Raw genomic sequence first — 27,299 nt, 5'->3', positions numbered from 1 at the left:
TGAGACAGAAGTCTTGCGGATGCCCCGGCCAAATAAACCCCTTCCTTCTTTAACTTGGTGTCTGAGGAGTTTTGTCTGCCGCTCGTCCTGCTACAATCACGCCCGGCTAATTTTGTATTTTTAGTAGAGATGGGGCTTCTCCATGTTGATCAGGCTGGTCTTGAACTCCTGACCTTGTGATCTGCCCGCCTCAGCTTCCCATAGTGCTGGGATTACATGCCCAGCCACAATCTTGATTTTAATCTGAACACTCCTTTTCTACCAATCCTAGGTCTTTAGACAAACTCAACCAATTGTCAGAAAATGTTTAAATTCACCTATAGCCTGGAACACTGCCGCCTCCCCCGCCCGCCCCCCCACAGGCTTTGTGTTGTCCTGCCTTTCTGGACCAAACCAATGTATTTCTTAAATGGACTTGATTGATGCCTCATGTCTCCCTAAAATGTATAAAACCAAGCTGCGCCCCGACCACCTTGGGCCTATGTTCTCAGGACCTCCTGAGGGCCACATCACGGGCCATGGCCACTCATATATAGCTCAGAATAAATCTCTTCAAATATTTCACAGAGTTGGACTCTTTTCGTTGACACTTGCATTGATCTATGTCTTTGCCTGTAACTTCTGTCTCCCTACAATGTATAAAACCAAGCTGTAGCCCGGCCACCTCTGGTACATTTGCAGGAACTCGGGAGGCTGTGTCATGAGCCGTGGTCAGTCATAGTTGGCTCAGAACAAACCTCTTTAAATACTTTACACAGTTAGCTTTTTTCATCCTGACCAACATGGTGAAACCCCGTCTCGACTAAAAATACAAAAACCAGTCGGGCGTGGTGGCAGGTGCCTGTAGTCCCAGCTACTCGGGAGGCTGAGGCAGAAGAATCGCTTGAACCTGGGAGGCAGAGGTTGCGGTGAGCCGAGATAGCGCCACTGCACTGGCCTGGGCGACAGAGTAAGACTCCGTCTCACAAAAAAAAAGTAAGAAAGAAAAGAAAAAAAGTCACCGCTCTGCTCACTGAGGTAAATGACTATCTGATTGCCTCCTTTGGAGAAGCGAGTCAGAAACTCAAAAGAATGCAAAATGCAACCTTCGTCTCTTATGTACCTGCGACCGGGAAGCGCCCCCCACTTCGAGTCTTTCCCGCCTTGCTTTGCGTTGTCCTGCCTTTCCAGGCTGAACCAATGTTCATCTTACACATGTTGACAGATGTCTCCTGTCTCCCTAGAATGTGTAAAACCAAACTGTGCTCCGGCCACCTTGGGCACATACCCTCGGGACCTCCTGAGCCTGAGCCATGGGCACGTCCTCAACCTTGGCAAAACAAACTTTCTAAATTAACGGAGACCTGTCTCAGATATTTGGGGTTCACAGGTTCAAGCACAGCAGCAAGGAACCCCCTACCCAACCATCCCCTGCCGGTGGCGAGTGCGGGTCCTGGAGGAGGGAGGGCAGCTCAGTCCCAGGCGCTCGGGAGTGTGGATGACTGCGAGACTGGGAAGCTGAGCCTTCTGGCCGGGTGCAGTTGCCACCACTGCTTGGGGGAAGGCTGGGCACAGGAGGTTTGGAGGGAGGATCCGGGGTCTATTGTTGGGAAGTGGGTGGAGGTCCACAGAGCAGTGTGTGAGTCCAGAGCTGGGGACCAAACCAATGTCTTTGGGGGTCAGTCTGGGCTGAAGACATAAATGTGAGTCGTCAGCAGGCAGAGGCATCTGCAGCCACAGAGACAAGACTGGGGCGGACCTTGAGCCCTAAGCAGGACCACTCACCACAGACATTCTGGGATCAGGGAGGGCAGCCGAGGAGGCTGAGGAGGGGAGTGTCCACCACAGGCGCCCACAGGCTCCCTGCATCCGGCCACCAGTGTTAACAGCTGCTGCTGGCCCCTGGGGGTCCCCTGCGGGTTCTTAACAGGCTGCACCCCCTGGCTTTCCCCCCACGCGGTTCTCTCCTCTCCCGCGTGCCCTCTGACAGCCGCCCTCCTCTTCCCCCTTGCAGGGACGCCAGCGCTCCTAGGGCCCGGCGCTGGTGTTCCTGCTCGTCGAGTGTTGGGGCAGAGTTGAGTTCTGAGTTCTGGGAATGGAGGGGCTGCGGTGTCAGCAGCTCTGGCTCTGAGGAGGTGGCTCCTGTACGTCCCTGAACTGTGAGACCCGTGGCCCTGAGGCAGCACCTCCCACCCCTCTTGGCCTGGAGGGAGGGGGCTCTGGCCAATGGTCTGCCCACTGCGTTTGATGGGGGTGGGGGGATGAGGTGTGTGGGTGGGGGTCTCTGCCACTGCCCGGCAGTGGCCTTCCAAGGGGGGATGTCTGGCAGGAGGGTCCCTGCTGGGTGGTCCACGGCAGCCTCGGACAGGGGCTTCCTGGGGTGGGGGCTAAGGGGCGGGCCGCACCCTCGGGCTGCAGGCTGTAATTTGTGTTATATATAGCATGGAGGGGCTGGGCTGGGAGGGCAGCAGGGCTATAAGTGAGTGGGTGCCCACCCTCCCAGCACCAGTCTAAGTGTGGAAGAGACGGCGCTGGAACCCATGGACACCGCGTATCCCCGCGAGGACCCCCGGGCCCCCACGCCCAGCAAGGCCCGTGCCCACACAGCCCTCACACTGGGGGCCCCGCACCCCCCACCTCGAGACCACCTGATCTGGTCAGTGTTCAGCACCCTCTATCTGAACCTGTGCTGCCTTGGTTTCCTGGCGCTGGCCTACTCCATCAAGGTGGGCGGGGGCCCTACCAAGGTGGGTGGGGGACGGGTGGGGAGCTCCGTGGGGGGTCTTCACCGTGCTGGGGGCGGCGGGGGGCTCCGCTTGTCTGAGGGGCTCTGTGGGTACCGCTTGTGAAGGGGACACCATCAGTATGGCCTGGAAGGAGCTCCTCAGGAAGGCAAGGCCAGGGGCCTCTCCATTAAACACGGGGCCTCTTCTTAAGGGGGTCTGGCGCGTCCAAGAGCACAGAGGCCATGGGAGGCACCCACAGAGGTCTCTGCAATCAAGGGGTTTCACGTGCTGGGGTCTCCTGGAACAGAGGTCCCTTTGACTTCAGCTCCTGGGTGGCAGGGTTGGGGGTGTCTCTGCACCCTGGAGGACCCTCACCCGTAGAGAACTCTGATAGGCTGACACTGGCCTGGGAGGGCCCCTGGGTCCATAGCTGGGGCCCCGGGGAGTATCTCCTCAGGCCACAACCCTCCATCCAGATTTTGGGTCCAGCAGGGGCCTTCCAGGTGCCCTGGGTGGGGGTGGGGAATGGCCCCCAGGCCCCAAGGACACAAAGCCATCTGGCCCTGCGGTCTCTCTGCAGGCCCGAGATCAGAAGGTGGTTGGCGACCTGGAAGCGGCGCGGCGTTTTGGCTCCAAGGCCAAGTGCTACAACATCCTGGCCGCGATGTGGACGCTGGTGCCGCCCCTGCTGCTCCTGGGGCTGGTGGTGACTGGTGCCCTGCACCTGGCCCGGCTGGCCAAGGACTCTGCCGCCTTCTTCAGCACCAAATTTGACGATGGGGACTATGACTGACAGGCTGGGTCCTGATCTGGGTCCTGTCCCAGCCCCAGGACACTGACCCCAGGCTGCTGCCCCTGGGGCTCAATACTGACTCCCGGGAGCCCGGCCCTCCTTCTGTGGGGCCTCCATCCCTGCCCCATCCTGAACCTGGGGCCCTCCAGCCCCAACATGGGCACCTAACGCTGACCCAGTCAGACCCCAGGGTCCTCACCCTAACCTGGGGGTTCCCGGGCCCTAACTCTGCCCCCAGCCCTGCCCCTCCCTCCTCACACTCCAGGCCCCTCGGTTCTACGATTAAAAGTGCCTGGTTCCAGAAAGTGCCGCCTGGGCCTCTTTCCTGCCTAGTGTGGGGGAAGGAGCTGCCCTAGGGACCAGCAAAGCCAAATGCCACGGCCGACCCTGAGTGAACGGTGCGAGTGCCCCTGGCAGCCCTGCCCTGCCCCCACTGCCCGCTTCTCTCAGCCACTGGCGGCCTGTGGCTTATGGGGTGGAGGCCCAGAGTATTTTAAACTAAGTTTGAAGCCCAGGCCTTTGATCTCTGCTGCTCTGTGGTTTAGTGGCCTGTGCCCCAGAACATCATGGGTGCGTCCCAACTCCACGTGTGCCCGCCCCATCTCTGTGCACATGCGTGTGCGTGCTCGAAGTCTGCGTGAGGGTCCGTGCCTGTGTGTGGGCCCCATCTGGGGTCTGGTGTACGCCTCCTTCCTTCTGGGTCATTCTGTCTGTCCCCATGACCCTGCGCGCCCCCTTAATTCTGAGAAATCCCAGTCCCCACGGCGGTTTCCCTCCCTCCTGGGCCAGGGAGGGTGACTGGGAAGGCAGGGCGGGGACCATCCCATGGGCGGGGCTGGATACACACACATACACATGTGGGCAGGATAGCAGCTCCCCTTTCTCTCTCTCACACACACACCAACCAAACTATCCAGAAAGACAGAAAATGGGTGTGTGTGTGACATTTTCTGAGTCCGCTGGTGCTGGATGCTTGTTCTCACATTATTTTACCTGCACTGAGTCCCTTGGTGTATGGGTGCATGCACCATGGGGCGCATGTTCTCATATGATTTTACCTGCATTGTGCACCACTGCCTCCCCACACACCCCCACCACAGCCTGGTGATGGGAGAGTGCCAGGGACATGCACACCGCGGGCTGCAGGGAGGCCCTGGGGCCTCGTTGAGGCCAGCCATTGCCAGGAGGTGGTGCTTAACCGCAGAGTGGCCTGGGATTCTGAGCACCCCACCCCGGGGCCCTTCCCTCACCCTTGCCTGCCGGATCTTCCTGGGCTGTGGGTGGGAATCTTTATCTAGTTGGTCTACTTGGAGCCCTGGGCAGTGCTCCCTATCTGTGATATGCCTGCAGCCGACAGCAGGTGTGGCCAGGACTCTGAGTGCAGGCCCAGCCAGCCCAGCCCAGTCTCACGGTGGACCAAGGACAAGGGCAGTGTGCCCACCTATGCTTGCCTTGGGATAGAGACAGTGTGCCAGCCCTGAGCCCCAGGATGGCCTGAGAAGGGACCAAACTGTGTTGGATGCTGAGGCTGGGAGGGGGTCAGCCCATGTGTGGCTGGATACATGTCCCCAGGGATGAGACGGTCTGCCAGTCCCCAGGCTTACTGAGGGGCAGGGACGACCTGGCCCATGCCCAGTGCTGTGGGTGAGCCACCTTGGGGGAACAGTCACCAGCACCTCCCTGCCTCAGGCTCAGACTCCTGGGCAGGCGGATGAACCCTGACCAGCCAGGCTGGCACACATGCACTGGCCATCACAACCCCCCAAAAAGGTCACCTCAGGATGTGCAGAGGTGACCACACACCCGTGTGGCATGCACATGCAGCAGGTTTCAGGCCACATTTCTCCTGCAGGCACAGGGCTACCGACCGACCTGACACCTGTGCACACATCACCCTGGCTCTGGGACTGCAAAGATGAGCTCCTGCTGGGACAACCCTGGTGGGAGAAGGGGCCCATGCTTCCCTCGGGGAACCTGCCTCTCGCTGCCCAGTGACAGCGTTGGATGGGACCCAGCTCTGCAGCTGAGGGAGCCTGTAGGGGACTGGGGAGCCACATGGAGGCATCAGGCTGCATTCCCCAAGGCTCGCGCCCGGCACTGGACCGCACGCTGGGCTGCACCCTGACCCGCAGCCCCTCTCCACTGTGGCCGTGAGCCCCAGCAAGCAAGCTGCCGTAAGACACCCAGTGTCCACAGGTCTCAGCCATCTGCACTCTACGCGGCTCCTGTCAGGGCACCTGAGAGAACTCCTGGCCAACCTCTGAGTGCTGGTCTCGGCCGCGGGTGCGCTGCACTGGAGACACGCATCCCCCACACACTGCTTCTGGCAGCCGCTGAGAGTGGCAGAGACAGGCCTTGGGAGACCCAGGCCTCCTGATCCCCAGACCCCAGAGCTGCCTGGAAGAGGTTTCCACAGGCGTCCTTGCCTCCCTCCCTCCCTCCCTGAGTCTCCATCCGAAGGAGACTCTGAGGACAGGGTGCGGCGGCAGCACCAGTGCAGGAGGGAGGTGCAGACGCGAGGGGACCCACGTTTCTCAGCGTGAGCCTCAAAGTTGCTGCGCTTCCCGACCCAAGTGGAAGGAGAAATGGGGCCCCGGGCACGGCCCTTACTTCAGAAGGAAGGAAGCACAATTCCTCGGAGGAACAATGCTCTTCCCAGCACCAAAGCTTTAATTCCTCAGGCTGACTGCAGAGCAGGGGGCCTGGTCCTCATCAGGGTTTCGGCGGCAGACGCCGTCACATCTTGTTCTTGGGAAACTGGGGCTGAGGCCCCAAGACAGAGGCTGGGCAGGGCCAGGGCCTTGAACCCATGCACGTCTGGCTCCAGCCCCTCTGGCTGGTCTGTGGAGAGCGCTGGGGTCTCGCTCTCAAATCCCTCTCCTGTTCTCTGGTGACTTCCCACTTCCCACTCCCCCACCCGTCCTCACAAGCTGCATGGTTGAGGAAAGACGGCCATCCCACCCCACGCTGTGGCAGAGGCCGCCCAACCTGATTAAAGCTGCCCAGAGTCAAGAGGAGCCTGGGATTGAGACTAAGTTCCACAGCCGCATGGCGTGAAAAGTTCCTTTTTGGCAAAGCTGCACCTGAGAGTCTGGAGGAATTCTGAAGGGGGCCGAGTCTCCTTCCTTCGTGCCCTTATCCCTGCTGTCCCCGCTGAGGCCTGCACCTGCCTCTCTGCCTTCTCAGCAGAGCGGCCGGCCGCTGTGACCACGGCTCTCAGGAGAGTAGGGGATGAGAGGCCAGAGGTGATGTCGGCTCAGACCCTGGCTTCAGGAGCTCGGGGCGGTGCCATGGGACGGTGTGTGACAGCATCAGTCCACAGGGGCAGGCAGAGGTGGCGTGGGGATGCCACGGGGAAGCTACCTGCCCACGGGGGTCCACGGGAGTCCAGGCCACAGGCAGAACGCCTTGAACTCAGGCCAAGCAGCGTGGACCTTCCCTGGGAGCCTGGCTGCAGGTGAGGGGTGGCAGGCTAGGAGGGTGCCCAGGAGGAGTGGGTGCAGGAGTGGCCAGAGGGAAGGAAGAGGCATTTCTGAAGCCAACGTTCCTGACTGTTCAGGGGCAGGGTCCACGGTGAGTGACTCAGTGGGGCTGGAGGGACCGACAAGGGTGACCCAGAGGGGGCCCTGCGGCTCTGGAGCAGTACCCAACATCTTCAAAAAGTCCTCCCAGGGAACCCGGAGCTGGAACTCCCAGGCAGATTCGCGGGTGACCTTTGTATCTGGCCAGCCGAGCGGGGGAAGGAGACCTTGTGTCCTGTAGGGAGAGAGGCAGGCTGAGGGGCACAGCCTGTGGTCACAGGTGCCTGGGCTCTTCTCTTGGGGGCTGGGGTGGTCTTCTACCTGGCAACAGGGAGAGGCGGGCCTGGGACGGCCACAGCTCAGCCTCCAGGCCGGGAGCCCAGGGCCCTGCTCGGGCCGTGACCTCCACGCTCACGGAGTCCTCGGAGAAAGAGAAGTTGAGCTTGTTTCCCTGGTAGAAGATGCCAGAGACGCTCACTCTGGAGATCCCCGACACACACACGGGGTCAAAGGTCACACCTGCTCGGGTGACCCTGCGGGAGGAGAGGTTTGTGAGGCGGCAGGTGGGGGTATGGGCTGCCCCCTGCCAGCCTCTGCACTTACCTGAACCCCGTGCACCCAAAGAGCACCGCCTGCAGGAAGCCCCCCATGCCTGTCAGGAAGTTCACAGCACCTGACCCGTCTGCATTCTCCGTCCACACCTGCAGGGGCAAGGGCAGCTGACACCAGGACCCCCCGGACACCGTCCTCTCTGGGCTGCTGTCCCAAGATCCGGCAGGAAGCTCCAGGGGTGCACCCTGCCGTGCCTGCTCCGAGGCCGGGCTCCACTCCCACCACGAGGGGCCCAGTGGAGGCAGGCGTGGCCAGGCTGACCTTGAAGGGTTCAGTCATGCTGGCAAAGCTCCTGTCCAGGAGGCCCCGGGCCCGCGCTGTGTCCTTCAGCTCCATCCAGCCCACAGCAAACATGCTCTGCGGTCAGAGGTAAGAGGACACACGGGGTGAGGCCCACTGCGTGGGCAGAGAAGACTGAAGCCACTGAGGCAGGAACCCCCCAGCCCCAGGGTGCTCACCCAGGTCATGGCGGGGCCCTGGGGGGATGTCACAGCCTCGTAAATCTCCAGGTTTTTCCTGCGAACATCAGGACTCAGGGAGAAGGGGACGGGGTATCCCAGGAGCACGACATCTGCCTGCTTCACCACCTCTCCTACGTGGAGGTGCTGCTGATTGGGGGGTGTTCCAGGACAGACTCGAGGGTCTTGACGGCAGGGGAGGAGGCCTTGAAGGGGTCACTCACCAGGCTCATACCCATCGAACTCCGGGTGGAAGTTCTGCTCCACATCAAAGGGTACCTTGATCTTGTCAGCCACTGCCAGCCACTGGCTGGGGACGGGCAGACCCAGGTCCTGGGCCAGGGCAGCAGCAAAGCGCAGGCTGGAGGTGGAGGTAGGTGGGGGAGGCTGCAACCCCTGCGCTTCCAGCTGCTGCCTGCCGAGTGGGGGCACTGGGGCAGGTCTCCAGCTGGGGCAGGGGCGGGGTGAGGTGAGGGGATCTTGTCTGACCTGTTCTGGACCAGGACGTTGGTGTACACAGAGTTGTTGACCCCTGAATGGTACTCGTCGGGGGACATGACTCCTGGACACACAAGTCCAAGATGGTGCTCAGTGCAGAGCCTCAGAGGCCTTCCCTCCACGCCGGCGGTCAGCGTGGGGCTGGCACACGTGAGGTGTCTGAAAACATCTGCCGAGTCTGGGAACATCCACCCTTCCTCCCTGAGCCCCTCCCCACCGTGGCCCTCACCCCTCAGGTGGTACTTCTCCTCCCTGGGGCTCCACTCCACACGACTGCACCAAAACTCGGCCACAGCCCTGACCACGTCCCAGCCACCAGCCTCTCGAAAGAGCTGCAGGTCCTGGGGAGCAGGAGACGGCACAGAGGCCAGGGCCCCAGTCACTCTCATTCCCAGTGGCCTGTCTGTGCCCAGAAGCAAGGCCTGGCACTGAGACAACTGTCCTCAGCCCCAGCTTTCCAGGACCGGCCCCAAACAGGGCCTGGCACTGAGACACCCGTCCTCAGCCAGCTTCCCAGGACCGGCCCCAGATAGTCCACGAGGAGTGGGGACTACACCAGCTGCCTGGCCCCCTTGCAGGAATGGGGGGCAGGCCCACCTCACCTGGGTGGTATGGTAGTACAGCTCGAAGGCCAACACCACGGCCCCATTGACATGGACCTCCTGGGCTCCATAAATGTCCTCAGGGCAAACCTCCAGGCCGGAGCCTGCACTCTCCCAGGCAAACTTGGCTCCCTGAGGGGTTGGGAGGGGGCAGACTTGGCCTTGTTGGAGGTGAGGGGTGGCCCATCAACTTTCCCATGCCCTTGCCCTGGAGGAGGGGGGCACGGCCTGCACCACGTACCCTGGTGGATGCTACTGCGAGAAGTGCCCACTGCACGTCCTCACTGGGGGCCACGTAGCTTCTGCCCAGTTCTCACCCAGTGCTGACCCTGGCTCACCCCAGGGGGTCCTGGGCCAAAGTGGGGTCCCAGCCCTGCTGCGGTTCCCACCTCCTCTCTCTCTCAGGTGCGGGGGGGACACTGCTGAGGCCCCACAAGCCTCAGGGTGGGGAATCTAGGACATCCCAGCTCTGTCCAGAGAGGGGGCCTGGGGAGAGGGATACACGCCTGGGAGGGGTGTGGGGGCTGCAGGCCCTGCAAGGCCCTGTGGCCAGTGCCCAGGTCCCCTCACCTGGTAGCCCAGGTTCTGGGCATTCCCCAGGGCCCCGCCCAGCGTGCGGATGCGGTACTCCAGGATGGCCCTAGCGGCTTCGGGGTGGAACATCAGGATATTCGGGAACATCCAGAGGTCCTGAGAGCACAGTCCCTCGTTCTAGCACCGGACAGGCCCTCACTGCTCCCGCCCCTGCTGGCCACGTTCCGCCCTGGCAGAGCTCCATTGCTGGCGCCTGCTGGGTTCCTCCTCTGCTGCCCACTCAGATCTGCAGACCCTCCCCACCTGCCCACCCAGTTCTGTCTCCAGCCCAGAGGCTCCTGGAGTTCTGGTCCTCAGCCCCACACTTCGCCTCCCCAGCCAGAGTTTGTGTGGCCTCCGAGGCTCGGCCGGAATATGGGCATGGGCGGCCTCAGGCCGGCCGGCCCGCAGTGAACGCCTCTGGGAGCCTCATCAAAGAAACGCCACAGTAGCGGCACAGGAAGGCTCAGCCCCAGCGCCGTCACTCTCGACACCTGCATGCCCAGCAGCCATCACGCCCCTCTACCCTGTGCCCTCAGTGTCCCCGTCACCCTCGCCGGCCTCCAGCACCGGGCTCCACGCAGCAGCCACACAGGTATTCCCAGTCCCCACAGGTCCCCGTCCTGATAGGTCTCTGCAGCTCACTGGCCCTCAGGTAAACGCCAAGCACCACACTGCTGCCTATAAACCCTGGCGACCTGGGTCTGCAGCCCTTCTCGCCTTGGTGGGGGCCCCTCCCCACGCCCTGGCAGGTGCCTCAGGCCCTCTCAGTTCTGGTCTCTGCACCTTCCATTCCCCTCACCTAGATCACTCCTCTGCCACCCTCCTGTTGAGATGCCACCTTTTCCAGGCCCCTTCCCTTTTGCCACAGACCCTGTGCTTCCCCAGCCACAGCCCTGATGCCAGGGAGGGCAGAGACCGTGGACCTCCATGTGTCGCCTGCTGTGTGGCTGGTGCTGGGTGTACAATGCTCACCTGGTCCCAGAAGACGTGGCCCCAGTAGCATTCCTCACGGCTCCCATTGGAGAGGCCCCCAGGACTGAGGCCATGGCAGATGTATCCTGGGGCCTTGGGCTGGGGTAGGGCACTGAGCAGGTAGTAGAGGGAGCCACGCAGGGCCTGGCGCAGCGGCAGGGGCCCCACCATGTCCAAGCCACATTCTGCCCAGAGTTGGGCCCAGGCCTGTGCGTGAGCCGTGTACAGAGCTCCCCTGGCCTGCAGCTGCAGGGCCTCAGTGAGGCAGGCCTGAGCCTCAGCCCGGCTGCCGCCCACCACCGTCAGGAAGTCCCATGTCCTTTCCTCCTCACCTTCCCCAAGGGTCAGGTCTGGGGGTGCTGGTGTCCACAGCATGTGTACCTCCTGCTGTGGCCCCCCGGGCTGCTCAGGGGTGAGGGTGTGGCCATACAGGTACCTGTGAGAGTATGGCTCAGGGATGAGCTCCCTCCTGAACTCCCTGGCCGCAAATCCAGCCCCCTCCTTACCGGGCTCCCTGGAAGTCAGGACCCTGGTGCAGGTCCAGGTCTGGGCTTTCCGGGGAGAAGGCTGAGGACAGCAGCAGCGTGATGGGCCCGCTCCCCGGGGACAGGCGGGCGATGGACACACGGAAAGCCAGGACGTGGGGCAGTGTGCGGTGCGCATAGATGCACTGCGAGGCCCGGAAGTGGGGGCCCTCCAGGGTGTGAAGAAAGGAGCCTGGGGAGGCAGAAGGGAAGGCAGGACCACTCCAGGTGGGTGGCCAAGCTAAGGCCTCCCTGGGGCAGGAGTGGACCCCCCACCGTGGCCTCTCCCCACAATGAGGCAGATCCCTCCGGACCCTGGGCTGCTCTTTCTTGCTACAGCTGCACAGGAGGCCTCCAGGCAGAGGGAAAGGGGGACTCTGCGGGCCTCTGGGGCCTCCTGTGTTAGTGAGACTTCCTGTGTAAACTCAGGAGGTGCTGGTGGGATTTCCCCCACTGGCCTGGAACAATGTCTGGGGCAGGGGTGAGGCAGGCCAGGCGGCGATACCTGTGTTGGTGTCTAGGGCAAAGGTCTCGGTCAGCGGCTCCCCCATCCCTGCAGGGGCCTCCAGCCGGACGTTGAGGGGGCTGGGCAGCACAGCCCGGTGCGTGTCCCTGCCAGCCCCATTGTACACGCCGCTCACGTGCAGCGTGTCATGAAACACTCGTGTGCCCAGGTATGCGTTGGTCACAGTGGCCAAGAGACGGGGGTCACTGGGCAGAGAGTGGGCAGCAAACGTGGTGGGGTCCTCGCCGGAGTCCTCCATGGGCTGGGCCTGAGCGGCCTGATGGGGATTCAGGGGCCCCGGGACTGGCTGAGCCGCCCTCTTGAGACCGTCTGTAATCCCCTGAAGCCTCCCTCAGAACTGGGGGGAGTTGCAGAACCAGCTGGGCAGCCCCGATTTTCCTGAGGCCCCTCCTAGGAGGAAAACGCCCAGGAACGGAGCTCAGACCCCTGAGGTTGATCTCCGGGAGCCCAGCTGAGTCCCTAAGTTTGTCTCTCCCACCTGGCACCTTAGATTCCAGTCCTAACCCTGCTTTCCCAACGACCGCCCCCATAACCCCGGTCTTGCCCCCACCCTCTGAGGTCGGGACCTGCGTCTGTCGGTGGGAAGTGGAAGTGGGGACGAGGGCGGGGTGGGTGTGGTGAGGGGGAGCGCTGGGCGGGATGGGGGAGGGAGTCTGGGGCTGCCAGGGGCCCTGGGGGGATGGGGCACTGGGCGGGTGGGGGTCTCGGGGGTGTGGGCGACTGGGGCAGGCGGGGGTCGGGAGGGAGGATGGGGCGGCTGGAGTCGCTGGAGGGGGGCGACTGGAGGCTGGGAGGGCGGCGGGCGGGGGGCAGCGGGGAGGAAGCCTGGAGCTGCGGGGCGGGGGCCTCTGGGACTCACCGCAGCCCCACCCGGTCGCCGGGCGCCAGCGTGGAAACCTGTGTCCCTCTGCTCCACGCCAGGGCCGGGGGAAGGAGGAGCCGCCCGGCTGCCGCGCCACCAGGAAGGCCCGCGGTCCCCGCCCCCGAGGGCCCGGGCGGTCGCTGGGCGGCGGGGGCGGTCGCTTGGCCCGGGGGCGGGACGTGGACTCGCGGCTGCAGCCCCGGCTCCCCTGGGTCGCGTCCGGGGCCTTCCCGCACGCTGCGCCCTGAGTGCGCGGAGCTCGAGCCGGGACCCGGAGCTGTGTCCGGGGGGCTGTGGGTGGGGCCCGCGGGCCGGGGCTTCCCTCCCGCGCCTCCTCCCTCCCCCTGCGCCCTCCCGGCCGCCTCCACCCGGGTCTTCGCCTCGCTGCTGCCGGGGGGCTCGGGGGGCTCCGATGCCAGTGAGACCCCAGCCCCAGCCGGCGCCCGGGTTCTCGACACCGTCAGGGGAAAGAACTCAGGGTGGGGTCGGAGGAAGCGAGAGGCAGGAGGAGAAGCGAAGACGCAGACCCGCCGCGCTCCGCGGAGCTTGGGTCTCCTCCTTGGGGGCGGAATAATCTCTAGGGATTCTGGAAAAGAAGGGGATTTCAGGGACACCCCGGCCCCCGCCGTGACTGCCTCCTTTCTCCCTCATTGGGGTTTTTGCCGGGAGGGTCATGGACGTGTCCCTCGCACGGGGTTTTGGCCATTTTCTCGCCCTCATTTGGGGTTTTCTGTTATCCTGCGGTTCCTTTGCCTCGGTCCTGTTCTAGCTGTTGTTTGGGTTTTTCCATCCTCCTGCAACCACCCGTGCAGTTCCCAATTCCCATCCCAACGCCACCGCCCACCTGGACACTGCTGGGCTCAGCCCTGGGCCCGCTTGTCCCTGTATCTCACGCTCCCTGACCCGGCCCTCATGTCCCTGTCCTGACCACTGGGTGCAGCCAGAGACGCCGGAGCCCAACACGTGCTCGGAAGCCTGCTGCTCCCACAGCCTCCCCAGCACAGGTGAGGATAACTGCACCCGTCGTGCTGCCCAGGCCAAGAACCCTGGTTTACCTCTGCCCGTCTTCACCCACACTCCATTCAACCCATGGGCAGGTCCTGTGGCTCCACCTCCATCCGCCCACACCTCCTCCTGGAGTGGCTCAGTCGCTCCCAAGTTCTGCTTTTGTTGTGAACAGACCCCCCCCCAACATTTAAGGCAGACCCTGCACTCTGCCCAGAACGCAGTCATGGCACCCAACTCCCTGAGGATGGGCCAAAAGCGCTCCTCATACAAGCTCCACCCGCAAACCCTCTCCTGCACCTGCCTTGGTTCCCTGACCTCATCTCCCCGCTGCCGCTGCCGCCTTCCCCTACCCCACTGCGGCTACCTGGCTTCCTTGCTGCTTCTAGAACTTTCCAAGCACACTCCCCTGCCTGGCTTGCTCTGGCAGCATCATTGTCTGAAGCACTTTTTCTCAAGACCTCTTCGGGGCTTGCCCCTCACTCCTTTGGGGTTTCAAATGGCCAGTCCTCAATGAGACTTCCTCAGACCCCCCTTTCATGCAACAGGAAACCCTGGCTCCATTCCCACCAGTCCCAGGCTCTGCCTTACTTTCCTCCGCAGCAGTTATCAGCCCTACCTGTGCATCTTTATTGCATCGTTACTTGTTTAGGCATCATAGGCCTATTGATTGTGGTGTGTATTTATGTATCAGAGACACATTTATTTACTTGTTAGAGATGGGGTCTCTCTGTGGCCCACGCCAGAGCACAGCGGCAAAATCATATTAGGTTGTTGCAGAAGTGATTGCGGTTTTTGCTTACTTTCCAACCAACCTAATAGCTCACTGCATCCTCAAACTCTAGGCTCAAGCCTCGAACTCCTGCCTCAGCCTCCTGAGTATCCGGGACGACAGGCACGTGCCACCACACCTGGCACACGTATACGTATAATATACGTATTTGTGCTATTGCGCTGTGTATCACATACATATGTGTTGTGTATGTAGCACATATATATATAGTATTATACTATGTATCATGTAGATGTTTGTCTTCCTACCTAGAATGCCAAGTCTAGGAGGACAGGGTTTTTTTGTGTTTTGTGATATGAAGAAATGGAGTTTGAAAGTGGATTATAGTAGGAGATTTCCCCTCGGAAGTGATGGGGCTGAATCTAGAGTCTCCCCCACCTCCCCACTCAGACTGGAGTCTCAGCAGCCCAGTAGGGTTGAGCAGAGAAGACACCAGGATTCAAGGACTGTCCGCTGCTGGTCCTGTCCATCAAGGCCCTTGTCACAGCGCTTTCTGCAGTCAGCCTGCCCCCTGAGACTCACTTTCCTCATTGAGGAACTGGGGGCCACCATCCTGCCCTGTCAAAGTGGGATGCTGGAAAGACTGTGAGCACCGACCTGGATTGCACCATGCCTGGCCAGGTGTAATAGAAGCCAACAGAAATGAGTGCACAGGAGAATTTATCATCAGTGCATGGGGGCTGCTCACCCGCCATGTGGTCATGCCTCCCACCCAGCACGGGGGTTCTGCTCTGTCTCTACCCTGCCCTAGTCTCCCTTCCCAAAGATCTCAGACCCTGGACACCTCTGGGCCTGGGCCACAGCCTCAGGGATGGTCTCATTCCTAACAGGGAGGGACGGTGACCTGCCTACCTTCGGTCTACAGGGGCACAGTCCTGGGGGCTGCTGGGCCACACTGCAGATGGGGGTTGGGCAGAGAAGGGTCATTGTGCCCCAGGTAGGAGCTCTCACCATCATTATTGTGGCTTGGGTTGGTTGGGGGGTGTCTTCAAGGGGAATGGCTGGAGGGGCCCAGGAGAGGAAGGTGGGTGCAGTAGTGGTGAGGCCGGGGGAGAAGGAGTCCCCCAGAGTATGGAGAGAGGGGCAGATCCTGGACCTGTCCTGGACGGGGCAGGGTGCCATGTCTGGGCCTCCCACATGCCTGTCCGGGGCCTCTCAGCTCAGAAGTTTCCCAGAGGCTGAGAGCAATGTCCTCCCGCGCTTGGAATGGGCCGTTCTCTCCATAGGGACTTTGACTAGGGTCTTCCACCCTGCTCTGGCCACCAGTGCCTCAGAAGGTTGAGACGAGTTCCTTGGGAGATTCTGGGTGGCCGTCCAGCACTGGGTGTGCGATGACCAGATCCGGCTTTGCTCTCTTCACAGCCTGAAGCTCCTGTAGTGACTGCTCACTCAGCTCCACAGAGGTCAGCCTGCAGCCACACACACAGAGCAGAAGCAGGGTCAGCGGTGGGGGAAAGCAGCCAGGGCTTTCGGGCAGGGCTGTGGGAGCAGCCAGGGCTTTCGGGCAGGGCTGTGGGAGCAGCCAGGGCTTGCGGGCAGGGCTGTGGGAGCAGCCAGGGCTTGCGGGCAGTGCTGTGGGAGCAGCCGAGCTGCGGTCAGTGACGGGGCTGTCGGCTTAGCTGTGCCACAGACACTCAGGGACAGGCGGTGTCAGTTGAGAGGTTTGTCAGAGGCTAGGGGAGGGGCAGAGGCCAGGCCTTGGGGGTGGCAAAAGGGTATTCGGGGCCACTGGCCCAGGGTGCGGCCATGGGCACCAGACAACAGATGAACATTTGGTCAGGCAAAGTGGTCAAGGCCCGGAGCTGTGGCCAGGGCTTCAGAGGGCAGGCCTGTCAGGGCCGGGCTCCCAGGTTGGTGTTTGAGCTCTGTCACGTGGGAGGTCCCTGGGAGAGGCTCCTCTTCAGGGTTCAAGGGAAGCCCCCAGGCACCCACCCCCACCTGGGTTGACGGGCTGTGTCCCCAGCACCCTTCCCACCCTGCCTCCACCTGAGGGTCTGCAGGCCGCATCCCTGGTGCTGTAGGACTGCACACAGGTAAGTCACCATGGGGGCAGGCAGTTGGCAGCCGCTGAGATCCAGGGTGGTCAGGGCGGGGCTCTGCCGAAGCATGCCCACCAGGTACTGGAGCCCTTGCTGGGAGCTGGGCAGCTGTACCCTGTGGGAGGGCAGACCTCAGGAGCTGCTGGGGTGGTGGGGGGGCATCCCATGGTCCCTCCCAAGCCAGGCCTCACCTGACCGTCTGCACCCTGCATTGGGGCCAGGCTAGGCCCTCACTCAGCATGCGCAGTCCTGCCTCACTGAGCCTGTTGTGGAGGAGGCCCAGCTCTGTCAGTGCCGGAGCTGCCCTCAGGGCCTCAGAGAGGTCTCGGCAGACTGCGTCAGGGACTTTGCAGTGGGACAGCCTGTGGTCAAGAAGCACATAGATTTACCTGTGGGCACCTCAGCCACCACACCACCTCCAACTGGATAAACTGCCCACTCCCCAGTGGCCCAAGGTTCAGCTGAGAGATGTGTTGGCACCACATCCCTCGCTGGACCCCACAGAGCCTGCCGTGCCCTTTGTCACCACGCACCCCTGGGAGCTGTGTCCATTTCTCCCTACAACACTCTCAACGAGCTCTTTGGTGAGCTGAGACGTGTTTCAACATGTTTGCCGCACGATTGTCCACCAAGCTGAGGTGGCCGACTCAGTTTATTTCGTCGGCCAGTCCTGATGGTTGGGGAGTTGTGGTGTTTCTCCTCTTTTTTTTTTTTTTTTGCCATTATAAATAATGGTGTGCTGAACATCTTAGTTTACCAGCAGGATTGCTGAGCCAAATGCGATCACCTTTTTGGCTCTTATGCTTATGTCCAGATTGCCACACCCCCACCCCCGTACCAAGCTAATCTGCTGAGTCGCCATCCATGTAGGATGTACCTGTTTCATCATCAGTACTAGTTCCTAGATTTTCTCTTCCTTTCTGCTCACTTGGTGGTAGCTAAGAGTGACTGGAAAGTTATTGCCATGTAAGAACTGTACATGTGTGGCCACATTAAATCTCACCCCAACTCTCTAGATCTACTGGCTCCATTTCACAGGGCAGGAAATGGAAGCTTGGATAGATGGACTTGCCACTGGGCACACAGAAGCAGGCTGGGATTTGCAGACAGCCTGACTTCGGAGCCTGGGCTTGAACGCCTTCCTCCACTGCTTCTAAGAACCCAGCAGTTTCCAACGGCAGTTTCCTTCCTTCAGAAGGAAAATACACTCTTGTCTTCTCTAATCCCTCCCTCAGTACGCTTCGCTGCTTTCCACTCACACCAGGACCAACCTTTTCCTACCAGTACCTAACCTGGTAATGAAGCTCCAGACGCCCACCGCTCCTCCCTCCGCTCTGTGTGAGGACAGCCTGCCAGTCCCAGCACCCACAGGCCTCAGGCTCTGGCCTGACCCCTCAGCCTTCTTTCCTAGGCCACACTTCTGTCTCTCCCAGGGCGTCCTGCTCTCAGTCTGCTCCACAGGAAGGGCTGGGGGTGTGGCCACTCACGTGAGGCTGGTCAGACAGCACAGCGGGTCAGTCATTGTCTGAAAGAGTGGATGAAGAAGGGAGGCTGGCAGTTGTTTTGTGGTGCCTCGAGAACTGCTGGGAGAGAGAGGAAGGTGAAGCCCACCTTGGCCCTCACAGTGCCTCCCAGAAAGGACTCCTGCCTATCTCTGGTCCTGGGGTCTCAGAGCTGCCCCTCCTCCTCACCTCCATGCTGAAGGTGAGGAGTGTGAAGTCACTCCCTTCACACTCCCCCCACCACACCCAGAGCAAAACCACTCATCTGTGGCCCAGGCACCATCCCCCTGGAGTGTCTGAGTATCACCCACATCCCCTACATGGGTCTTTGGGTCCCCAGGCCCAGTCCCTGCCAACATCGTGACATTCATCCTCTCAACAGATGCCAAGCACCTGGGCAGGGGCTGAATTGGAGCTAAACTCAAGGGAACTCTGGCAAAAGCCTTGCCCGGGAGGAGCTGAGGGTCTGGTGGAGGTGTGGGGCAGATGTCATAGCAGGATGGTCAAAAGGGCACTTCTGGAGCCAGTTGGGTCCCCAGCCAGCTGGGGGAGCCAGGGCAGACTTGTAGGACAGGCAGCAAACTGAGAATATTCTAGGTGGAGGGAAGGGCAAGTGCAGAGGCTCAGGACAGAGGGCATCGTGTGTTCCAGAACTTATTGTCAGGACATATAATGGGAAGAAGAGCTGGGCCAGAGCTGTAGGGACATACTAGGAAGTTTTCATAGGTTGTGGGTGGCTGAGGGTGGGCATGGTGAGGACACCCTGGGGAAGAAGATAGGAACTCAGTGGTTGCCTTGCAAGTGGTTGCCTTTTGGGGAGCCAAGGTCTGGTCTGGACGTGCTCCCCATGCCAGATGGACACTGAGGTGCACAGGTTTGCACCCGCACACACACCTCACACACAAGAGAGCAAGCATCTCTGCCCTGGAGACGCACCTGCTGCCACCCAGGCTGGCCTGCAGCCGCTTCCCCAGGCTCTTCTTCTTCTTCTCCTGCGCAGCAACCAGTCTGCAGCTGATCAGCCGCAGCGCCTGTCCGGCAGGGCAGCACCTCACGCAGTAGCTCAGAACAGCCACGTCCATGCGGCAGAAGCGCACCCCCTGCAGCGCCAGCTCCGGGAGCCGGCACAGGGCTTGGCGCACAAACGCGTCCTCCTGCGTCTCGTACAGACAGTACAGCAACTCCAGGGGGTAGTTGGGCTCCTCTCCCTCCTCCTCCTCCTCTGGCTCTTCCGTGTCCTCGAGCCCTTTGGTCTCCTCGGTCACCTCTGGTGCCACTCCGGGGCAGCCCTGCCCCTGTCCCTGCACCCACCGCAGGGCCTCCTGCTTCACACGCTCTGAGACCACGCAGCCGAAGTGGCGCTCGATGTCGCGCATCCGCTCCGCGCTCAGCAGTCCGAAGAGGAAGCGCGTGGTGAGCACCAAGTGGCTGTGCGGCTGGGCGTCCCCACGCAGGAGTGTCCCAACGCCGCCAGCCGCGGTCCTGGGCACCCCCTCGTCCTCCAGCAGGTAGGACAGTGCCGCGAGGAACTCCTGGAAGCTCTGGTCGATGAACTGGTAGGTGACCTCCGTCTCCAGCACGCCAGGCAGCTCCTTTTTGCTGAGAAACAGCGTCTGGACTTTGGAGCCACGAAGCTCCAGTTGCTCCAGTTGCTTCTCGGCAAACTGCGCCCTGCGTCCGAGGACGCCCTCGCGGGCCAGGCGGCACAGATTGCGCAGGTCGCCCTGCACCCGGGGCCCGTCGGCTACCGGAGCCGAGCTCAGCACGCTGGCGATGAAAAGCAGGTACACGGACGTGGTGGTCTTGGACGTGCGCGACAGGTCCCGGCCGAGCTCCAGCTGCTGGCGCAGCACGGTGCACACGATCCAGCACACGAAGGGCACGAAGCACAGCGCGAACAGCGTTTCGTTCTCCTTCACGAAGCGGTAGGCGCGCTCGGCCCTCCTCTCGTCCTGGAAGAACTTGTAGAAATACTTCTTCTTGTCCTTGTCAGAGAAGCCGCGCACCTCGGCGCACTGCGGGGAACACAGGCGGCCCTGCAGCCTCCCGGGGGACGCGGCGCGCGTGGTCACGAGCAGGAGGGCCGTGGGCAGCAGCGCCTTACTCAGCAGCCCGCCCAGCACCCGCGCGCCACTCGCCGCCTCGAAGGGGTCTGTGCAGGGCGCGGCCTCGGGGCCCTCCAGCGCCGGCAGCTCGTCCGCGCCGTCCAGGATGAAGAGCAGCCGCTGCGGCTGGGCCAGCATCTGCGGCACCGGCGCGCCGCGGTCGGGGCACTGGTCCAGGATCAGGTCAGCCAGGCTGCGCGTGCCCGGCCGCTCCAGCAGCTCGCCGCAGGGCATGAAGAAGGCGAAGTCCACCTGGCCCTGGTACAGCTTGCCCGCCGCCCAGTCGTACAGGATCTTTTTGGCCGCCATGGTCTTGCCGATGCCCGCCGGGCCCTGCAGCACCACGGTCAGCGGCCGCCGGCCGTCCTCGTCGCCGCGGAAGAGGCGGTTGAAAGTGTGCGTGTCCGAGCGCCGCGCGCGCCCCGGCTCGGGCTCCTCCGCAGGCCCCAGCGCCTCCTCCTCCGGGGCGGCGCTCTCGGGCGCGATGAGCAGCTTGGTGAAGCGCTTGGTGATCTTCACGGAGCGGGCGTTCCTCTCCTTCACCCGGGCGTGCAGCTGCAGCACGTGCTCCCGGTACTTCTTCCTGTATTCTGGGCGCAGCGGGAGACAGCGCGGGGACAGGGGTCGGCGGTGGGGCAGGCTGCGCCCTCTGGGAGCCCACGCCCTCCCCGGCTCTGCTCAGGCCTCAGTTTCCTCTACTGGACCACGGCCCACGCCCCTGGCGGCCCTCCCACCCCGGTCCTCCCCCAGACCCTCCAAGTGGGGTTGGGACACGCGTGCCCCCCAGCAAGAGAGACCCACCGGACACGGAGAGCAGCGCCGCGGAGCCGGGCCCGAGCCCTGGAAGGGAAACTGGGGTGAGGTTCCGCCGAGGGCGGGGAACCGGGGGAAGGCGCCACTGGGGTCCGAGTCACCCTGAGGAGCACGCAGGATCCTACCCCTGGGGCCCGCGAATTTGTGGATAAAACGCGCGGGGGTCGGGGGCCGCGCCGGGGCTTCTCGGGGAAGCCGGGAGGAAGGCGGCCCAGCCTCTGTCCAGACAGGAGGGACCTCCCGCCCGGAACTCACGCCGCAGTCGCTGCTCCTTGAGCTGCGCCGCCACGTCGCGCGCGTCCGCCTTCTTGAGGGTCTTGCGGGCCACCTCCAGCGCAGGCTCCGGGCCATAGAACTGGGCCAGCTGTTCCGCGAGGTCCACGGCGTCCGCGCGCTCCAGCCGCCCCCACGGGATGCTGCGTCGGTCCGGGCCCACGTCGCGCAGCTTGTGGCGGAAGCGCTTCAGCTGCTCTTGGCTCAGTTCCTCCAGCGCAGCCAGGAGCAGCTCGCGGGCCACCGCGAGGCGCAGCCCGGTGCTGGAGACGGGCGGGCGTGGGTCATCTGGGAGCGGCCCTCGGGTGACCCCCGCCCACCCCCGACTCTGGCGTTTGAGAACCCACCGCGGGCAGGGCCTCAGGGAGCCCCGGGCCAAGCTGGATCCATGGGGTGGGGGAAGGGGGCAACGGGGAGTGACCCCAGACTTTGCCCTCCTCCGTCCCCGGACCCGGGTCGGGGCATCTTGGTGTTCTTCGCCCTCTGAGGGTGAAGTGGGCACTGGCCACCGCCGACCTGAGCTCTGGGGGGCACCTTCCTCCCCTGCACCTCCCTTTCTGCTTCTGTTCTTCCATACCCCAGGCCAGGTCACATGCCCTGAGGGAGGTATTTCCAAGAGACCCTGAACCCCCTTTCCTCCCTTTCCTTCTTTTCCCTCTCTTCCCGAGCCGAGGCAGAACTGGCCTCTATGGCAGCAGACACTGCCAGGCCCAGGCTGTCTTCCTGGGGTCCCCACCTGGCTGCCTTTTGGTGAGGCCCAGCTTGGGGGCCTTGCACCAGGGCCTGAGTCTGAGCCTCTGGTGGGCAACAGACTCCACAAATGCCCTCTGTGGGGAGGCAGTCCTTAGACTCCTGAGCCTGGGGGTGAGGGTGGGGAAGGATGCGACAAGGGTGGAGAGCCCGAGGGAGTCAGCGGGTGAGCTGGAGGCCCCAGAGGGCTGAGACCAGCTGATTCCCAGTGACCACCCTGGAGCCAGCACTCACCTGGAGCCGGGGTCCTCTGGCTCGTCCATGGGGTCTCTTCCTCCCTGGCTCTAACACTCCTGGGCAGAGGTGGGGGGGTCAGAGAAGTGATTCCTTCACAGGCTGAGATGGAGCCAAGCCTTAGAGGTTGTCCAGCCGGGTGCATTACCCGGGTCCACACACCCCAGCTCAGCTGGCACGAGATGCCATGGGGCCCTGTGGCACACACATCATTGCCCTTTAAGGGCTCGGCTTGGTGACCTTTGATTTTCTTACTCCTTCATTCCATTAATGTTCCCCGAGAACCCCTGGGTGTGGCATCGGGGCATGGCTGTGAGCAGGCGGCTGCAGAGCAAGGTGGGTTTTGTGAAGGAGGTGACTGGCTCAGCGCCTCCCTGAGGCCTCCCTCCTCATCTTCAGAGCCAGCAGCTTCAGTGCCACACTGTGCCATGTTGGCGTCTAGTCACCCTCTGCTTCAACTTATGGCATTCAGGGAGACATTTAGGCCCACCTGGAAAATGAAAGATCTTTTTCCTTTACTTTCTCAATAAACTTGCTTTCACTTTATGGATTTGCCTCATATTCTTTCATGTGCAAGATCCAAGAACCCTCTTTTGGGGTCGGATTGGGACTCCTTTCTGGTGACATCGTTCTGTCAAACCACAGAAGGGATGATACTGAGGAGACCCCTGACCCAAAGGAAATAGACTGCAGCACAAATTGGCCAACTTTGGATAAGTGGTAGGTACCCGAGTAAAGGATGGGATTGCGTTAGAGGCCCAGCTTAGGGGAGTTAGAGTCTCTCCTAAGACCAAGAGGGTTAAAGGCCTCTGTTTCTGTTTTTTGTTTTTGTTTTTTCCGATACGGAGTTTCGCTCTTGTTGCCCAGGCTGGAGTGCAGTGGCGTGATCTCGGCTCGCTGCAACCTCTGCCTCCCGGGTTCAAGAAGTTCTCTTGCCTCAGCCTCCCGAGTAGCTGGGACTATAGGCACGCACCAAGATGCCTGGCTGATTTGTGTATTTTTGGTAGATACAGGGTTTTACCATATTGGCCAGTCTGGTCTCGAACTCCTGACCTCAGGTGATCCGCCCGCATTGGCCTTTCAAAGTGCTGAGATTACAGGCGTGAGCCACTGTGCTCAGCAAGGCCCCTCTTAATAAAAGGCAAGGATGCTTGACCAAACCTGGGTTTGAGGCCCAACTTAGGATGGTTAGAGTCCCTTCTAAGATTTAGGAGTTTAGAAGCCCACTCGGTAAAGTTCCTCTTGGCTAAGAATGGATTTGGTACTATGGGATGTTAAGCGCTGTTGTCTTTGGAGTAATCTGCCTTGCAGTCTTTGCTGATGGCTGTGGGTGACAGAATTAGGCATGTGCAGGATCATGGGACATGTGGAGCTTTCTCCTTCCCAAAGTGAGACACTTAAGAGCTAATGGGGCCGGGCGTGGTGGCTCACGCCTGTAATCCCAGCCCTTTGGGAGGCCAAGGTGGGCGGATCACCTGAGGTCAGGAGTTCGAGAGCAGTTTGACCAACGTGGTAAAACCCCGTCTCTACTAAAAATACAAAAATTAGCCGGGCATGGTGGCAGGTGCCTGTAGTCCCAGCTACTTGGGAGGCTGAGGCAGAAGAATTGCTTCAACCCGGGAGGTAGAGGTTGCAGTGAGCCAAGATCGCACCACTGCACTCCAGCCTGGGCGACAGAGCGAGACTCCGTCTCAAAAAAAAAAAAAAAAAGAGCTGATGGGACTACTAGGAAAGAGCCCTTCTTGACTGACAGCGGCCTCCTGAGCTTTTGATTCAGTGTCACTGGGAAGGGTGGATCTTACTCTGGCCTCCCTGAGCCGCTGGCCTTCCCCACCCTGCCTCAGGCAATGCTTTTCTCCCTTTCTGATCTTTCCCTTTCTTAACTTTTCTCTTAGTCAGAGAGACCATCTTGCCCAAAGACTACATGTTGGAGGTTGGATTAACGATGACGGGGGCAGATTTGAACCTTGCCAGTTTGATACTGGGTGCTAAGCAGAGTGGCTAATGTCTATGTTTTGTCACACGTATTTTACTCCGGCCAGAACAGACAAAGATAATTTTCCTTTGTGTTGCCGCTTGGCCCCAGGGCTGTGGTGCAGCCAGCTGGGTCACCAGGGCCGCTTAGGGAGAGGGAACCCAGAACCCTGACATACCAGCAAAAGGGTAAGAATTTCTTACCAGACAGACTTCCGGCCTCTTTCTTTCTCTCTGTGCAAACTGCTTGAATGAATGGTAAAAATCACGTTTATCTCCTGTAAAGTTCGGACTAATGGGAAAAAGGATTCGTGTGCCTAGTCTTTCTTTCCTTTCCTTTTTTTTTGAGACAGAGTCTTGCTCTGTCACCCAGGCTGGAATGCAGTGGCGTGATCCTGGCTCACTGCAACCTCCGCCTCCCTGGTTCAAGAGATTCTCCTGCCTCAGCCTCCCGAGTAGCTGAGATTACAGCCATGCGCCACGATGCCTGGTTAATTTGTGTGCGTGTGTGTGTGTTTAGTAGAGATAGGGCTTCTCCATGTTGACCAGGCTGGTCTCAAACTCCTGACCTCAGGTGATCCACCCGCCTCAGCCTCCCAAAGTGCTGGGATTACAGGCATGAGCCACCATGCCTGGCCAAGGCTAGTCTTAAACTGTAGCGAATCTGAGGTGCTTTATGTGTCTTCCTGTATTGTTCTGTCATAAAGAGGGGTATAGAATGCAGGCCTAGGCACCTGCTGTTCAAGGTGGCTCAGCAAACCGCTCAGTCATAAACTGTGCTGCAGGTTTCTAGGAAACAAAAGGATGAATTCTCCCTTTCGTTTTGTTTCATGTCCTTGGGACTCTGACCTGGTAACCATGTGGCGGTTTTTTCTCTTGGCTTCCACCATCCAGTGGACAGGAGTTTGGGGGTTCATGTCATAGTCCTAAAAATTATCTTGAGCAGTTAGAAGCCTTTGCAAGCTCAAAATTGGCTGCGTTAGGCTCCTTCTGGAAAGGGCAGTGGAGACTGCTCAGTGCCGTAGCTCAGTAGCTGAGGCTCTGTCCTTTCAGGATGGTGGCCTGGGTTCAGGGTTCAATTCCTGACGTGGGGAATGAGTTGTTTCTGGTTTGATATTTGAGTGACCTTTACCATTTATTAATTATCTTCCCTTTCAGGAACTGTCTTGACTTTTTCTTTCTCTGAACACCTGTGAGGTTACCTTTGGTAAAGTTCAAAAGGCAGAAATGGCCGGGCGCGGTGGCTCAAGCCTGTAATCCCAGCACTTTGGGAGGCCGAGGCGGGCGGATCACAAGGTCAGGAGATCGAGACCACAGTGAAACCCCGTCTCTACTAAAAAAATACAAAAAATTAGCCGGGCGCGGTGGCGGGCGCCTGTAGTCCCAGCTACTCGGGAAGCTGAGGCAGGAGAAAGGCGGGAACCCGGGAGGCAGAGCTTGCAGTGAGCCGAGATCGCGCCACTGCACTCCAGCCTGGGCAACAGCGTGAGACTCTGTCTCAAAAAAAAAAAAAAAAAAAAAAAAAAGGCAGAAATGTTGGCTGCTTGGCCTGGCTAAAGCTGGGTAATACGAGATTTAAAAGGAGTTTTTTTTTTTTTTTTTTTTTTAAGAGCAGTATGGTTAACAGTAAGCTTGGTTAAAAGTGGATATTCATGCTCTAACAGCCTGGGCAAAAAAGGAGGAGGCGCCACAGACCCTGTTCTGGAAAAAAACAACTCTGTTTTCCTCGTGGAACCCCAAGAATTAAAAGTGGATAGATCTTTCTCAAAATCTAAGGCTCTGTTCTGTTGTACATTGCGTTATCTGACATTTTTGACTTTTGGGGGTACTAGAAATTACCTCGCATTATGAGAGAGCTTTGATGTGTAATAACTTTTAGGAGGGGCTAATGGCAGTTAAGGGTGAATGCTTGGTCTTTGCATGTTTGGATTAGAGAAGCTCCTGGCCATCTAGAAGGTGTGGAAATGCGCCCAGCCCCCCCCAGAGATGACCCCCATGGGAGATGGGCTAATTACAAAATGGACTGATTGGCTTTGGATTGCTGTGCAGTGAAATGCACTGTGAGATCATTGCATTGTCTGGTTCTGTAGTGTTTCTCTTTTAGGATCTTTTAGGATCCAGTGTAAAAATGGGACCCTTCGTTTCTGGGGTCTGTTTTGCTTCCAGCGTTGCTTGTTTATTAGGCTATAGAAGCTGCTTTCCTGGCCCTGTGCCTCCAGGGGCTCCACTTTGAAGCCAGTAGTCCAATTTAAGAAACTGGTGAATGGGCCGGGCGCGGTGGCTCAAGCCTGTAATCCCAGCACTTTGGGAGGCCGAGACGGGCGGATCACGACGTCAGGAGTTCGAGACCATCCTGGCTAACACGGTGAAACCCCGTCTCTACTAAAAAATACAAAAAACTAGCCGGGCGAGGTGGCGGGCGTCTGTAGTCCCAGCTACTCGGGAGGCTGAGGCAGGAGAATGGCGTAAAAACCCGGGAGGCGGAGCTTGCAATGAGCTGAGATCCGGCCACTGCACTCCAGCCTGGGCGACACAGCAAGACTCCGTCTCAAAAAAAAAAAAAAAAAAAAAGAAACTGGTGAATGAAAAATCTTACAACTACTGGATCTTCTTCTGTCTGTGTATTTATACGTGTTGTGTGTGTGAAATAAAAGAGCTTTGATTAGTTGGTTTAAAAATAATAAGTGCTTACACCAAATGTTTTGTCAGAAAAACTGGCCAGGTGCAGTAACTCATGCCTATAATCCCAGCACTTTGGGAGGCCAAGGTGGGTGGATCACTTGAGGCCAGGAATTCGAGACCAACCTGGTCAATATGGCGAAACCCTATCTCTACTAAAAATACAAAAATTAGCCGGATGTCGTGACTCACGCCTGTAGTCCCAGCTACTTGGGAGGCTGCGGCAGCAGAATCACTTGAACATGGAGGGGAGAGGTTACAGTGAACCCAGATCGTGCCACTGCACTCCAACCCGGACAGTTCAGTGAAACTGTCCCAGAAAAAAAAGGAACACTATAATGTCTTTTGGTTCATGTGACTTTAGTAAGCTTTGGGAAATAAAGGCAATTTTAAATATTTTTGGTAAAACAAAAATTTATTTGCCAGGCGCAGTGACTCACGCGAGTAATACCAGCACTTTGGGAGGCAGAAGCCAGTGGATCA

At 60.0% G+C, this 27,299-nt stretch overlaps 3 protein-coding genes across 11 annotated transcripts; 1 reads left to right on the top strand and 2 right to left on the bottom strand.

Moving 5' to 3' along the window:
• Positions 1-2,483: 2,483 nt before the first annotated feature.
• On the top strand, positions 2,484-3,498 carry IFITM5 (interferon induced transmembrane protein 5). Its single transcript, XM_005576715.4, has 2 exons — positions 2,484-2,705; positions 3,286-3,498. Exons 1-2 carry the CDS (start codon positions 2,520-2,522, stop codon positions 3,496-3,498), a joined length of 399 nt encoding a protein of 132 aa, XP_005576772.1. The 5' UTR covers positions 2,484-2,519.
• A 2,647-nt stretch (positions 3,499-6,145) lies between these two features.
• PGGHG (protein-glucosylgalactosylhydroxylysine glucosidase) lies at positions 6,146-12,723 on the bottom strand. 9 transcript variants are annotated; one of them, XR_006692420.3, is made up of 14 exons: positions 12,647-12,723; positions 11,767-12,177; positions 11,244-11,454; positions 10,738-11,173; positions 9,760-9,879; positions 9,190-9,321; positions 8,817-8,928; positions 8,579-8,651; positions 8,314-8,450; positions 8,090-8,223; positions 7,893-7,988; positions 7,623-7,720; positions 7,341-7,470; positions 6,146-7,254 (listed from the first exon to the last, which is right to left on the bottom strand). XR_006692420.3 is itself a non-coding variant. In XM_045372495.3 (14 exons), the coding sequence occupies exons 2-14, from the start codon at positions 12,023-12,025 to the stop codon at positions 7,154-7,156; spliced, it is 2,121 nt and encodes a 706-aa protein (XP_045228430.2). In that variant the 5' UTR covers positions 12,026-12,177; positions 12,647-12,723; the 3' UTR covers positions 6,146-7,153. The 9 variants fall into 9 exon arrangements, 2 of the variants coding, with proteins under 2 accessions (XP_045228430.2, XP_073868756.1); XR_012422848.1 differs by having other exon boundaries at positions 7,341-7,552; positions 8,090-8,147; XR_012422846.1 differs by having other exon boundaries at positions 7,341-7,552; positions 8,090-8,107.
• Positions 12,724-14,336: 1,613 nt separating this feature from the next.
• Positions 14,337-22,192, bottom strand: NLRP6 (NLR family pyrin domain containing 6). Its single transcript, XM_074014032.1, has 9 exons — positions 22,164-22,192; positions 21,916-22,037; positions 21,162-21,776; positions 20,895-20,933; positions 18,925-20,683; positions 17,974-18,069; positions 16,678-16,848; positions 16,434-16,601; positions 14,337-15,856 (listed from the first exon to the last, which is right to left on the bottom strand). Exons 1-9 carry the CDS (start codon positions 22,190-22,192, stop codon positions 15,718-15,720), a joined length of 3,138 nt encoding a protein of 1,045 aa, XP_073870133.1. The 3' UTR covers positions 14,337-15,717.
• Between the last annotated feature and the right edge of the window lie 5,107 nt (positions 22,193-27,299).

The sequence above is a fragment of the Macaca fascicularis genome, chromosome 14, assembly GCF_037993035.2.
Source record: "Macaca fascicularis isolate 582-1 chromosome 14, T2T-MFA8v1.1".
Classification (NCBI taxonomy): Eukaryota; Metazoa; Chordata; class Mammalia; order Primates; family Cercopithecidae; genus Macaca; species Macaca fascicularis.
This window is presented reverse-complemented; position numbering and strand designations above follow the sequence as displayed.